Consider the following 14347-nt stretch of genomic DNA (forward strand, 5'->3'; position numbering starts at 1 on the left):
CGAATAGTTTCCCAAAGACAAAACCACAACTTACAGAAACCTCTTGATAGTTCATCTCCAGTTAAAGGGGAAGTGAAACTGATTTTCATCAGCCTGACATTCAGACTTTGTTACCTTTTATAGCAGTCGTCCTCGCTAAGAAAAAAAAATGTGGCACGGATCCTGAATGAATGCGGAATATACTTATTTCTCTTGTATCAACATAGAATCTGTGTACTGTTTTGTACATTTTTGAGCAATAAAGGAATAGAGAATGCATTGTATGTAGTTTTGAAGAAATATTAAACTAATATCATTGGCCTACCTCAGATAGAGTTTACTATAACAGACGTAAACAGATGCAATATGAATGAATATTGATCTCTATAAAGGTTCTTATCAGTGTGAGATCAGCCCTGTTTGATGAATAACAAAAATAACAACATGCAAACACTGAACTCACAGTTTTATGCACAATTTGGTATAAGATATATACACTATAAATCATACAAAATAGAAATCTGTGCTACTTTATGAGTTTGGTTCCTCCACCAAATGTCCACCACAGTGATACAAACTCATTAAGTGATTAAAATATCTCTTCTCTTTTAATAACACACCAGAATTAATATTATATTGAATTGACAATATTCTTCAGTCTGTTGAGAGCAGAGAAATCATTTCCATAGAGAGGAGGCTTTGCATCGTCAGCTGATCCTCCAGTGAACTGAGAGGGTTTATAGTCCTGTGAGTTCAACACTGCAGGACTCAGATCTGTCAGTCAACACAGCAGAAAGCACAACCACCATGACTCTCATCACCATCCTCATCTGGACGCTGGCCTGCTGCTGTTTTACAGGTTCATTCACTCAGCAACATTTCAAACATGATGTGTTTCCTTTTCTGTCATTTATTTCTGCTGATAAATGAAAGATTTGTTTCTGTCTGCAGGATGCAGCGGTCAGGTGACTGTGACTCAACCTCCAGTAGTGACATCTACTCCAGGATCCACTGTCACTCTCACCTGTAAAACCAGCCAGGCTGTTTATAGAGATAGTAGTGGAGATTATATGCACTGGTATCAACAGAAATCTGGACAGACTACAAAACTCCTAATAAAATTTGCAAGCACACGTCATTCAGGAACACCAGCTCGGTTTAGTGGCAGTGGAAGCAGCTCTGACTTCTCTTTGACCATCAGTGGAGTTCAGACTGAAGATGCAGCAGTTTATTACTGTCAGAGTGTCCATAGTGGGCCGGTGTTCACACAGTGATTTGTAGTCGTACAAAAACCTCCCTCAGTCAGACTGCAGAGACACTGAGCTGTTACAGCAGGAACCGACTGCAGCTGCTGAAGAGGAAGAGACTCTGACACAGACCACTGAACACAGAGCTGACAGTAACCTCACCAAGCACAAACTGTACCAATCACAAACAACATGTACACATGAATATATTGGCATATTTTATATTTTTAAATATCTTCCTTTTATTCCATGTCAAAAAGTGTGAAACTGACATTGAAACTAACCATCATGATGTTCATTTTCCACATACAGTGATATCAGAAGTTGTGGGGAAAAAAAGAAGAAACTGAACATTTTCCACAATCTAGAAACTTAGACACACATCAACATGTTGTTTGTCACTTGAAAACATTATTCACTGGACATTCTCAGATATTTGCTGATTCACTGTCTTGTTGACTGATACAAACTCTCATATCTGTCAGTTAAAGACAAAGCAAGAGCCAATAGCCAGTTAGCTTAGCTTAGCATAACAACTGGAAACAGAGGGAAACAGCTAGCCTGGCTCTGTCTGAAGGCAAAAAAAATCTGCCCACCAGTACCTCTAAAGCTCATTAATTAACATGTTATATGTTGCCTGTTTAATCCCCCAAAAAACAAATTGAAAAAACAAGACAAGTTGTGGTTTAACAGGGGTTTATGTGATGTTACCAGACAACCAGCAGAAACTTTGGCTTTTGTTAATATTAAACAAGCCAGATATTAATTAGTGAGCTTTAGAGGTTTTATAGGCAGATTTTGTTACCTACAGACAAGCTAGCTGTTTCTCCCTATTTACATTTGTAATGCTAAGCTAACCAGGAGCCATAGCTCCATATTTATGTACAAATAAAAAAGTGGTATCGATCTTCTCATCTACCTCTCGGCAAGAAATCAAATACCTGTATTTCCCAAGATGTCAAACTATTCCTTTGGGATTTTCTCTGTAAACATCAATCAACAACATGTTGTTTACTCACATCTTGTCTCACAGGATGTAATCCAACATTTTCTAAAAATGTTCTTCTCTCATCTCATTGAAACTCATCCTCCTATTAACAGGGTTGTTAAAACATTATTTATGCTAACAGTATCATTTTATCAACACAAACAGCAGCCCAAACAGAACATTTAGTGGCTGTCTAAGATCCTGCACACCAAACAATCAACTTCAACTTATTACTCAACTTTTCAGATAAATCAAATACCAAATATACAATATAACATACTTTAATTAGAGTAGAAACCTGTTAAGTGTGAAGGGAAAGAGTTGGTCACCTAAAACGCTGAGCAGGCCCTAAAGTGAGATAAAATGGGTTTAAATTCCTGCCTTTGTGCTAACAACAACAATAATAAAAATGATTGTGAAAACAGAGAAATCAAAATCAATCAAATGTTGGGTCAGATCATGCTGAGTTAAGTGTTCATCCAATGTGCCAGCAGGTGGCGCCATACAACCTAAACAACATAATAAAGACGATAAAGTCAATGTTTTCTGGATGAACTTTGAATTAGAATGATCCTCTGTAGAGGTTGATCTCTCACTCCTCCTCACCTCTGCTCTTTCTGTTTCACAACAACAGGTGTGTGTTTGCCTTCTTAAATGTATTTTGCATGACTTTCATGCATCACTGCTCCTCAGAGTTTAAGTTCTTGTGTCACAGAGAGTCTGAACTGCTTTCATGCACTCACACTGAAAACTGCATCAGGATGATGTCGCCAATAACTCTGCTGGTCATGTTGGGTTTTCTGAGTCAGGGTGAGAGATTCTGAAAATGTTTGGTGCAAATCCAGTCTGTGTTCTCCCTTTTACTTTTGCTTAAATGTCTTTTCTATTTTTCTCTCCCATCACAACCTGAACTGCTTCTCCATTGGCTATTGGCTATAATATTTACTCTTTAAGATTTTTCATTTCTCATTTCAGAGTCTTCTGCCAACAATTTTCTGACTCAGACTGACAAATTCAAGTCTGTTAGTCTTGGAGGGACGGTGACCATCAGCGCCACAGGGAGTTCAAACATCGGTAGTGATCTCAGTTGGTACCTTCAGAAACCTGGACAAGCTCCCAAACTTCTTATATACAGCGCTTCAACTCTACAGTCAGGAACTCCATCTCGATTCAGTGGCAGTAGATCTGGTTCAGGTTACACCCTGACCATCAGTGGTGTTCAGGCTGAAGATGTTGGAGATTACTACTGTCTTGGTGCCCATGGTGGAGCGTTCACACAGTGATTTATAGCCGTACAAAAACCTCCTTCAGTTTGACTGAAGTGAAAACGGCCTGCTGCAGCTGCAGAGGGTTGATGAAGAGACTGTGATGAGGATAACTGGTCGAGTGAACACAACACTGTGACTCTGACACACAAGAGTCATCAAGCACAACCACAATGAACCCAAATAAAACTGAAACAAACTGAAAGACATTTTCCAACCTGCAGTTTTTAAGTTAAATCTTCATCATTATTTCACATCATTTCAAGAACAGAGTTGTTGTAAGAATATATCCTCTGACAGCAACAAAATTCAACAATATTTCCACCAATAGTTTTACATTCAGCAGCAAAAAACAATCTACTGTAACAGTTTCATCTAAAAAAAGTTTTTGATTCAGAAATGATAAATATGTTATACTTTATATTTCATATTATATTGTTACACATACTATAAAATAATGAATAGAAACCTGACTAGATGTTGAAGTGAAGCATGTTGGAAAGATTAGGTATAATACTGGCATGAATATGCATTTCTCATGAATAATATATCACAAAATACACACAAAGATAGTGATTTACTATAATATTCAGTTTTATTTTATTGGTTACATGTTTGAATGATTAAAAAATGGTTATATTGAAACATAATGGCAATGCATCAGAATATGAGTAAGATTAGTGAGAGAAAACTGAATACACATCTAGATAGAGTCATGATTTTGCACAAATAGTTGAACAGAGTAGATCTGTAGCCTCATCAATATCTCTGAACTACAACACACCTACTGGAGAAGAAAGAGGGAGGAATACATCTTCACTCAGCTACATAGATTCAATTCTTTTCTTGTATTTTTTGTAATAGAGAAACGTCTTTCGACACCAAATCATGTTTTTTTTTTCACATTTACTCTCAGTAGAAGAGCTCTGACAAATGTTGACTGATCAAATATTTCAGTCATGATTTTTTCAACACTGAAAATCTAATTCCAAAATATATTTTCCAAGTTTTTTAATCATGATATAAATTTGTATTTAAAAAAAACCCATTCTTGTTACTACATTATTCTCCTTCCATTACCAGTTAAAATGTTGTTAATTAACTTTGTCACTTAAGTCCGAAACTTTTCAATTTCCACAGAGAGGAGAATCAGTTAAAGTTGTAAAACCTTTTCATTTCTTATCACTCTTCATAAGATAAAAGAACAAAATATTTATAATGTTTTCTTTCATCAGTGCAAGCTTTATTAGCAAAAACATCAATCATCAACAGGACAGTTATTAAGCACACTCACATCTAGCTGCTGAGCTACACACATTACTCTCTAAGTTGTTGTTGTTCTCTGTCACACAAAGCTTCAGTTTACTCTACAGACATTAAAACTCATATTGATCAGATGAGCAGGTGTGTTCCTCCTGCTCCCCCCAGACACAGCTCCTGTCCTGGGCTTCAGCCAGCCCCTCTAGCCCTTACACTGGCTCCTGTGGAGGGACTGGGTCTGGCTGTGGTCCTGATGGAGGACCTTGCAGGAGTACAGCTCTCCTTCCATCCAGCGCTCCTGGCTCAGGCTCAGGATGCTGCTGCTGCTGTAGCGTCCGCTCTTCTCCTCCTCTGAGCTGCTCAGGACCCCCTCTGTCACCTCTCTACCGTCCACCTCCCAGCTCACCACGGCTCCCTGAGGAGAGTAGCCGGTCAGCAGGCAGGCCAGCGTGGCCGAGCCCCCAGAGAGCTGCTGAGAGGAGGGGGGAAGCAGAGAGACTGAGGGCCTGACCGTGGGGCCAGCTGGAGGGGAGAGCAGAGACACACAAGGAGCAGATTAACTTCTACTGTAGGACAGACAGCTGAGTTATGATACATGACAGAGGTTAACAATGCTGTGGATTAACTGTGTGTGTGACACTGTGATCAGACAGAGGAGAGGCAGTGAGAAATAGGAGGAAATGAGGGTTTTGTTAAAAAAGCTAAATGGTGTTTGAACTTGTAATTTTGACATTTAAAGCAATGAATCTATTGTGGCAAATCATCATAAATCACTAAGAATCAGACAATATACAACATGAGGCAGGTGTAAATGTAACGATTTTTTAAAATGAATGAACGATAAATGAAATCTTCATATCTGCTTTATAATGTTTAATGATTTTGTTGATGAGTTTATATAAAACTTAAGAGGTGAAACACTAATGTGTGATTACAGTTAAAGACTTTGTCATCTGTCTGTTTCACTTCCTTTTCTCAACATCAAACTAACCAACTGTGAACACAAACTACAGCAAAACTGGATCTAAATATAAACTCATTTATTTGTTTTACAGAAACCAACATTATATTTTAAATCTAAAAATTGTTTGAATGTTAAAAAATAATGAATAAAGTTAAATTTATTGTTTGGTTGTTAAAATGTTTGTCAGAGAAATTTTACAACGACATTTTGTGAAACAAACAATTGACTAAAAGTAAAATATATGAAAATTAGATTTTTTTTTTGCAAATATGTCATCATAACACCATCTACAATAATAAACAATTAATAATATCTGCACAAAGTTTTCTCCAAACTTCAGCTGAGCTTAATGCAAAGTGAAAAATACCCATAATATATAAATTACCCAAAATTAACACTAGTTTTATCACGTTCTGGTGCAAAACTCAGTATAATATATTATGTTGTAGAAATGAGAAATCTCTGGTACTTACAGTTAATGATGAGTTTGGTTCCTCCACCAAAAGTCCACCACAGTGATACAAACTCATTAAGTGGCCGTACAAAAACCTCCTGCACTGTGAACAAGCATCTATCCACTGAAAAGTCACTTTATTTTCTGCTAAAACTGGATAATTAACATTTTATCAAATGTATAAAATGTTTTCATTGATTTGGTTTTAAATTCCTTCATGAATCAAAATATTTTACATAATTTTTATGAAATTTTGTACAAGTGACAACAAAACAGGTTGATTTGCCCTGTAACAAATTCAGATTGTAAACATGTTACATATTTGAGACAATGTTAAATAAACACAACATTTCTAAATAATCATAAATATAATTAATCATAAATTACAGAATGAGTATATAGTGTATTTGTGAAACCTTGTATGTAAAACAAATTACATAAATAGATACCAACCACTCCCATTGAAACAAATGTTGTAAATCCTCAAATTTGTTTCCAAAAGAAGTTATTTTATTCCATTAAGATCATAGATGGTGTAAATCCAAACAGTATTTCTCCTGATTTTGTGTCCCACGTTGCCTTCAGTCTGTTGAGAGCAGAGAAATCATTTCCATAGAGAGGAGGCTTTGCATCGTCAGCTGATCCTCCAGTGAACTGAGAAGGTTTATAGTCCTGTGAGTTCAACACTGCAGGACTCAGATCTGTCAGTCAACACAGCAGAAAGCACAACCACCATGACTCTCATCACCATCCTCATTTGGACGCTGGCCTGCTGCTGTTTTACAGGTTCATTCACTCAGCAACATTTCAAACATGATGTGTTTCCTTTTCTGTCATTAATTTCTGCTGATAAATGAAAGATTTGTTTCTGTCTGCAGGATGCAGCGGTCAGGTGACTGTGACTCAACCTCCAGTAGTGACATTTACTCCAGGATCCACTGTCACTCTGACCTGTAAAACCAGCCAGGCTGTTTTTAGATATAGTGATGGAGATGATGCTATGTTCTGGTATCAACAGAAATCTGGACAGACTCCAAAACTCCTAATAAAATATGCAAGCACACTTGAATCAGGAACACAAGCTCGGTTTAGTGGCAGTGGAAGCAGGTCTGACTTCTCTTTGACCATCAGTGGAGTTCAGACTGAAGATGCAGCAGTTTACTACTGTCAGAGTTACCACGGTGGTACAGTGTTCACACAGTGATTTGTAGTCGTACAAAAACCTCCCTCAGTCAGACTGCAGAGACACTGAGCTGTTACAGCAGGAACCGACTGCAGCTGCTGAAGAGGAAGAGACTCTGACACAGACCACTGAACACAGAGCTGACAGTAACCTCACCATGCACAAACTGTACCAATCACAAACAACATGTACACATGAATATATTGGCATGTTTTATATTTTTAAATATCTTCCTTTTATTCCATGTCAAAAAGTGTGAAACTGACATTGAAACTAACCATCATGATGTTCATTTTCCACATACAGTGATATCAGAAGTTGTGAAAAAAAAAAAAAAAAACGGAACATTTTCCACAATCTAGAAACTTAGACACACATCCACATGTTGTTTGTCACTCAGATATTTGCTGATTCACTGTCTTGTTGACTGATACAAACTCTCATATCTGTCAGTTAAAGACAAAGCAAGAGCCAGTAGCCAGTTAGCTTAGCTTAGCATAACAACTGGAAACAGAAGGAAACAGCTAGCCTGGCTCTGTCTGAAGGCAACAAAATCGGCCCACCAGTACCTCTAAAGCTCATTAATTAACATGTTATATGTTGCCTGTTTAATCCCCCAAAAAACAAATTGAAAAAACAAGACAAATTGTGGTTTAACAGGGGTTTATGTGATGTTGCCAGACAACCAGCAGAAACTTTGGCTTTTGTTAATATTAAACAAGCCAGATATTAATTAGTTAGCTTTAGAGGTTTTATAGGCAGATTTTGTTACCTACAGACAAGCTAGCTGTTTCACCCTATTTACATTTGTAATGCTAAGCTAACCAGGAGCCATAGCTCCATATTTATGTACAAATAAAAAAGTGGTGTCGATCTTCTCATCTATCTCTAGAAGAAATCAAATAACTGTATTTCCCAAGATGTCAAACTATTCCTTTGGGATTTTTTCTGTAAACATCAATCAACAACATGTTGTTTACTCACATCTTGTCTCACAGGATGTAGTCCAACATTTTCTAATAATGTTCTTCTCTTATCTCATTGAAACTCATCCTCCTATTAACAGGGTTGTTAAAACATTATTTATGCTAACAGTATCATTTTATTAACACAAACAGCAGCCCAAACAGAACATTTAGTGGCTGTCTAAGATCCTGCACACCAAACAATCAACTTCAACTTATTACTCAACTTTTCAGATAAATCAAATACCAAATATACAATATAACATAATTTAATTAGAGTAGAAACCTGTTAAGTGTGAAGGGAAAGAGTTGGTCACCTAAAACGCTGAGCAGGCCCTAAAGTGAGATAAAATGGGTTTAAATTCCTGCCTTTGTGCTAACAACAACAATAAAAAAAATGATTGTGAAAACGGAGAAATTAAAATCAATCAAATGTTGGGTCAGATCATGCTGAGTTAAGTGTTTATCCAATCTGCCAGCAGGTGGCGCCATACAACCTAAACAACATAATAAAGAGGATAAAGTCAATGTTTTCTGGATGAACTTTGAATTAGAATGATCCTCTGTAGAGGTTGATCTCTCACTCCTCCTCACCTCTGCTCTTTCTGTTTCACAACAACAGGTGTGTGTTTGCCTTCTTAAATGTATTTTGCATGATTTTCATGCATCACTGCTCCTCAGAGTTTAAGTTCTTGTGTCACAGAGAGTCTGAACTGTTTTCATGCACTCACACTGAAAACTGCATCAGGATGATGTCGCCAATAACTCTGCTGGTCATGTTGGGTTTTCTGAGTCAGGGTGAGAGATTCTGAAAATGTTTTGGTGCAAATCCAGTCTGTGTTCTCCCTTTTACTTTTGCTTAAATGTCTTTTCTATTTTTCTCTCCCATCACAACCTGAACTGCTTCTCCATTGGCTATTGGCTATAATATTTACTCTTTAAGATTTTTCATTTCTCATTTCAGAGTCTTCTGCCAACAAATTTCTGACTCAGACTGACAAATTCAAGTCTGTTAGTCTTGGAGGGACGGTGACCATCAGCGCCACAGGGAGTTCAGATATTGGTGCTGATCTCAGTTGGTACCTTCAGAAACCTGGACAAGCTACCAAACTTCTTATATACAAAGCATCAACTCTAAACTCAGGAACTCCATCTCGATTCAGTGGCAGTAGATCTGGTTCTGGCTACACTCTGACCATCAGTGGTGTTCAGGCTGAAGATGTTGGAGATTACTACTGTCTGGGCTACCATGGTAGTGGAGTGTTCACACAGTGATTTAGAGTCGTACAAAAACCTCCTTCAGTTTGACTGAAGTGAAAACGGCCTGCTGCAGCTGCAGAGGGTTGATGAAGAGACTGTGATGAGGATAACTGGTCGAGTGAACACAACACTGTGACTCTGACACACAAGAGTCATCAAGCAGAACCACAATGAACCCAAATTAGACTGAAACAAACTGAAAGACATTTTCCAACCTGCAGTTTTTCAGTTAAATCTTCATCATTATTTCACATCAATTCAAGAACAGAGTTGTTGTAAGAATATATCCTCTGACAGCAACTGATGTTCAACAATATTTCCACCAATAGTTTTACATTCAGCAGCACAAAACAATCTACTGTAACAGTTTCATCTAAAAAAAAGTTTTTGATTCAGAAATGATAAATATGTTATACTTTATATTTCATATTAATTGTTACACATACTATAAAATAATGAATAGAAACCTGACTTGATGTTGAAGTGAAGCATGTTGGAAAGATGAGGTATAATACTGGCATGAATATGCATTTCTCATGAATAATATATCACAAAATACACACAAAGATAGTGATTTACTATAATATTCAATTTTATTTTATTGGTTAAATGTGTGGCTGATTAAAAAATGGTTATATTGAAACATAATGGCATTGCATCAGAATATGAGTAAGATTAGTGAGAGAAAACTGAATACACATCAAGATAGAGTCATGATTTTGCACAAATAGTTGAACAGAGTAGATCTGTAGCCTCATCAATATCTCTGAACTACAACACACCTACTGGAGAAGAAAGAGGGAGGAATACATCTTCACTCAGCTACATAGATTCAATTCTTTTCTTGTATTTTTTGTAATAGAGAAACATCTTTCGGCACCAAATCATGTTTTTTTTTCACATTTACTCTCAATAGAAGAGCTCTGACAAATGTTGCCTGATCACATATTTCAGTCATGATTTTTTCAACACTGAAAATCTAATTCCAAAATATATTTTCCAAGTTTTTTAATCATGATATAAATTTGTATTTTAAAAAAAACATTCTTGTTACTACATTATTCTACTTCCATTACCAGTTAAAATGTTGTTAATTAATTTTGTCACTTAAGTCTGAAGCTTTTCAATTTCCACAGAGAGGAGAATCAGTTAAAGTTGTAAAACCTTTTCATTTCTTACCACTCTTCATAAGATAAAAGACCAAAATATTTATAATGTTTTCTTTCATCAGTGCAAGCTTTATTAGCAAAAACATCAATCATCAACAGGACAGTTATTAAGCACACTCACATCTAGCTGCTGAGCTACACACATTACTCTCTAAGTTGTTGTTGTTCTTTGTCACACAAAGCTTCAGTTTACTCTACAGACATTAAAACTCATATTGATCAGATGAGCAGGTGTGTTCCTCCTGCTCCCCCCAGACACAGCTCCTGTCCTGGGCTTCAGCCAGCCCCTCTAGCCCTTACACTGGCTCCTGTGGAGGGACTTGGTCTGGCTGTGGTCCTGATGGAGGACCTTGCAGGAGTACAGCTCTCCTTCCATCCAGCGCTCCTGGCTCAGGCTCAGGATGCTGCTGCTGCTGTAGCGTCCGCTCTTCTCCTCCTCTGAGCTGCTCAGGACCCCCTCTGTCACCTCTCTACCGTCCACCTCCCAGCTCACCACGGCTCCCTGAGGAGAGTAGCCGGTCAGCAGGCAGGCCAGCGTGGCCGAGCCCCCAGAGAGCTGCTGAGAGGAGGGGGGAAGCAGAGAGACTGAGGGCCTGACCATGGGGCCAGCTGGAGGGGAGAGCAGAGACACACAAGGAGCAGATTAACTTCTACTGTAGGACAGACAGCTGAGTTATGATACATGACAGAGGTTAACAATGCTGTGGATTAACTGTGTGTGTGACACTGTGATCAGACAGAGGAGAGGCAGTGAGAAATGGGAGGAAATGAGGGTTTTGTTAATAAAGCTAAATGGTGTTTGAACTTGTAATTTTGACATTTAAAGCAATGAATCTATTGTGGCAAATCATCATAAATCACTAAGAATCAGACAATATATAACATGAGTTAGGTTCAAATGTAATGATTCATTTCATTTAATGATCATTAAATTAAATCTAAATTTGTTAGAGTAAATAATTATTCTTGCATTGATTTTCTTGATGAGTTTATATAAAAGTTAAGAGGTGAAACACTAATGTGTGATTACAGTTAAAGACTTTGTCATCTGTCTGTTTCACTTCCTTTTCTCAACATCAAACTAACCAACTGTGAACACAAACTACAGCAAAACTGGATCTAAATATAAACTCATTTATTTGTTTTACAGAAACCAACATCATATTTTAGATCTTAAAATTGTTTGAATGTTAAAAAATAATAAATAAAGTTAAATTTATTGTTTGGTTGTTAAAATGTTTGTCAGAGAAATTTTACAACGACATTTTGTGAAACAAACAATTGATTAAAAATAAAATATATGAAAATTAGATTTTTTGTTTTTGCAAATATGTCATCATAACACCATCTACAATAATAAACAATTAATAATATCTGCACAAAGTTTTCTCCAAACTTCAGCTGAGCTTAATGCAAAGTGAAAAATACCCATAATATATAAATTACCCCAAATAAATACTAGTTTTATCACATTCTGGTGCAAAACTCGATATAATATATTATGTTGTAGAAATGAGAAATCTCTGGTACTTACAGTTAATGATGAGTTTGGTTCCTCCACCAAAAGTCAACCACAGTGATACAAACTCATTAAGTGGCCGTACAAAAACCTCCTGCACTGTGAACAAGCATCTATCCACTGAAAAGTCACTTTATTTTCTGCTAAAACTGGATAATTAACATTTTATCAAATGTATAAAATGTTTTCATTGATTTGGTTTTAAATTTCCTCATGAATCAAAATATTTTACATAATTTTTTGGAAATTTTGTACAAGTGACAACAAAACAGGTTGATTTGCCCTGTAACAAATTCAGATTGTAAACATGTTACATATTTGAGACAATGTTAAATAAACACAACATTTCTAAATAATAATATAATAATAATATAATATAATATAATAATATAATAATAATATAATTAATCATAAATTACAGAATGAGTATATAGTGTATTTGTGAAACCTTGTATGTAAAACAAATTACATAAATAGATACCAACCACTCCCATTGAAACAAATGTTGTAAATCCTCAAATTTGTTTCCAAAAGAAGTTATTTTATTCCATTAAGATCATAGATGGTGTAAATCCAAACAGTATTTCTCCTGATTGTGTGTCCCACGTTGCCTTCAGTCTGTTGTGAGCAGAGAAATCATTTCCATAGAGAGGAGGCTTTGCATCGTCAGCTGATCCTCCAGTGAACTGAGAAGGTTTATAGTCCTGTGAGTTCAACACTGCAGGACTCAGATCTGTCAGTCAACACAGCAGAAAGCACAACCACCATGACTCTCATCACCATCCTCATCTGGACGCTGGCCTTCTGCTGTTTTACAGGTTCATTCACTCAGCAACATTTCAAACATGATGTGTTTCCTTTTCTGTCATTTATTTCTGCTGATAAATGAAAGATTTGTTTCTGTCTGCAGGATGCAGCGGTCAGGTGACTGTGACTCAACCTCCAGTAGTGACATCTACTCCAGGATCCACTGTCATTCTCACCTGTAAAACCAGCCAGGCTGTTGCTAGATATAGTAGTGGAGATGCTATGTACTGGTATCAACAGAAATCTGGACAGACTCCAAAACTCCTAATAAAATTTGCAAGCACACGTGAATCAGGAATACCAGCTCGGTTTAGTGGCAGTGGAAGCAGGTCTGACTTCTCTTTGACCATCAGTGGAGTTCAGACTGAAGATGCAGCAGTTTACTACTGTCAGAGTTACCACAGTGGTACAGTGTTCACACAGTGATTTGTAGTCGTACAAAAACCTCCCTCAGTCAGACTGCAGAGACACTGAGCTGTTACAGCAGGAACCGACTGCAGCTGCTGAAGAGGAAGAGACTCTGACACAGACCACTGAACACAGAGCTGACAGTAACCTCACCAAGCACAAACTGTACCAATCACAAACAACATGTACACATGAATATATTGGCATATTTTATATTTTTAAATATCTTCCTTTTATTCCATGTCAAAAAGTGTGAAACTGACATTGAAACTAACCATCATGATGTTCATTTTCCACATACAGTGATATCAGAAGTTGTGAAAAAAAAAAAAAAAAACGGAACATTTTCCACAATCTAGAAACTTAGACACACATCCACATGTTGTTTGTCACTCAGATATTTGCTGATTCACTGTCTTGTTGACTGATACAAACTCTCATATCTGTCAGTTAAAGACAAAGCAAGAGCCAGTAGCCAGTTAGCTTAGCTTAGCATAACAACTGGAAACAGAAGGAAACAGCTAGCCTGGCTCTGTCTGAAAGCAACAAAATCGGCCCACCAGTACCTCTAAAGCTCATTAATTAACATGTTATATGTTGCCTGTTTAATCCCCCAAAAAACAAATTGAAAAAACAAGACAAATTGTGGTTTAACAGGGGTTTATGTGATGTTGCCAGACAACCAGCAGAAACTTTGGCTTTTGTTAATATTAAACAAGCCAGATATTAATTAGTGAGATTTAGAGGTTTTATAGGCAGATTTTGTTACCTACAGACAAGCTAGCTGTTTCACCCTATTTACATTTGTAATGCTAAGCTAACCAGGAGCCATAGCTCCATATTTATGTACAAATAAAAAAGTGGTGTCGATCTTCTCAT

At 36.9% G+C, this 14347-nt stretch overlaps 6 gene segments (V, D, J or C); 4 read left to right on the plus strand and 2 right to left on the minus strand.

The window, feature by feature from the left end:
- The first annotated feature begins 694 nt into the window (after positions 1–694).
- LOC121881437 lies at positions 695–1555 on the plus strand. The segment is given in 2 exon segments: positions 695–838; positions 931–1555. Coding segments are annotated over 2 exon segments (375 nt in total).
- A 1358-nt stretch (positions 1556–2913) lies between these two features.
- LOC121881427 lies at positions 2914–3811 on the plus strand. The segment is given in 2 exon segments: positions 2914–3024; positions 3190–3811. Coding segments are annotated over 2 exon segments (357 nt in total).
- An 880-nt stretch (positions 3812–4691) lies between these two features.
- On the minus strand, positions 4692–8175 carry LOC121881065. The segment is given in 4 exon segments: positions 4692–5261; positions 6177–6292; positions 6732–6858; positions 8166–8175. Coding segments are annotated over 4 exon segments (573 nt in total).
- Positions 8176–9002: 827 nt separating this feature from the next.
- On the plus strand, positions 9003–9785 carry LOC121881444. The segment is given in 2 exon segments: positions 9003–9103; positions 9270–9785. Coding segments are annotated over 2 exon segments (360 nt in total).
- A 988-nt stretch (positions 9786–10773) lies between these two features.
- LOC121881066 lies at positions 10774–13021 on the minus strand. The segment is given in 3 exon segments: positions 10774–11343; positions 12269–12384; positions 12999–13021. Coding segments are annotated over 3 exon segments (459 nt in total).
- On the plus strand, positions 12739–13792 carry LOC121881438. The segment is given in 2 exon segments: positions 12739–13071; positions 13164–13792. Coding segments are annotated over 2 exon segments (375 nt in total).
- The last annotated feature ends 555 nt before the right edge of the window (positions 13793–14347 follow it).

Source organism: Thunnus maccoyii, chromosome 16, assembly GCF_910596095.1.
Source record: "Thunnus maccoyii chromosome 16, fThuMac1.1, whole genome shotgun sequence".
In the NCBI taxonomy this organism is placed as follows: domain Eukaryota; kingdom Metazoa; phylum Chordata; class Actinopteri; order Scombriformes; family Scombridae; genus Thunnus; species Thunnus maccoyii.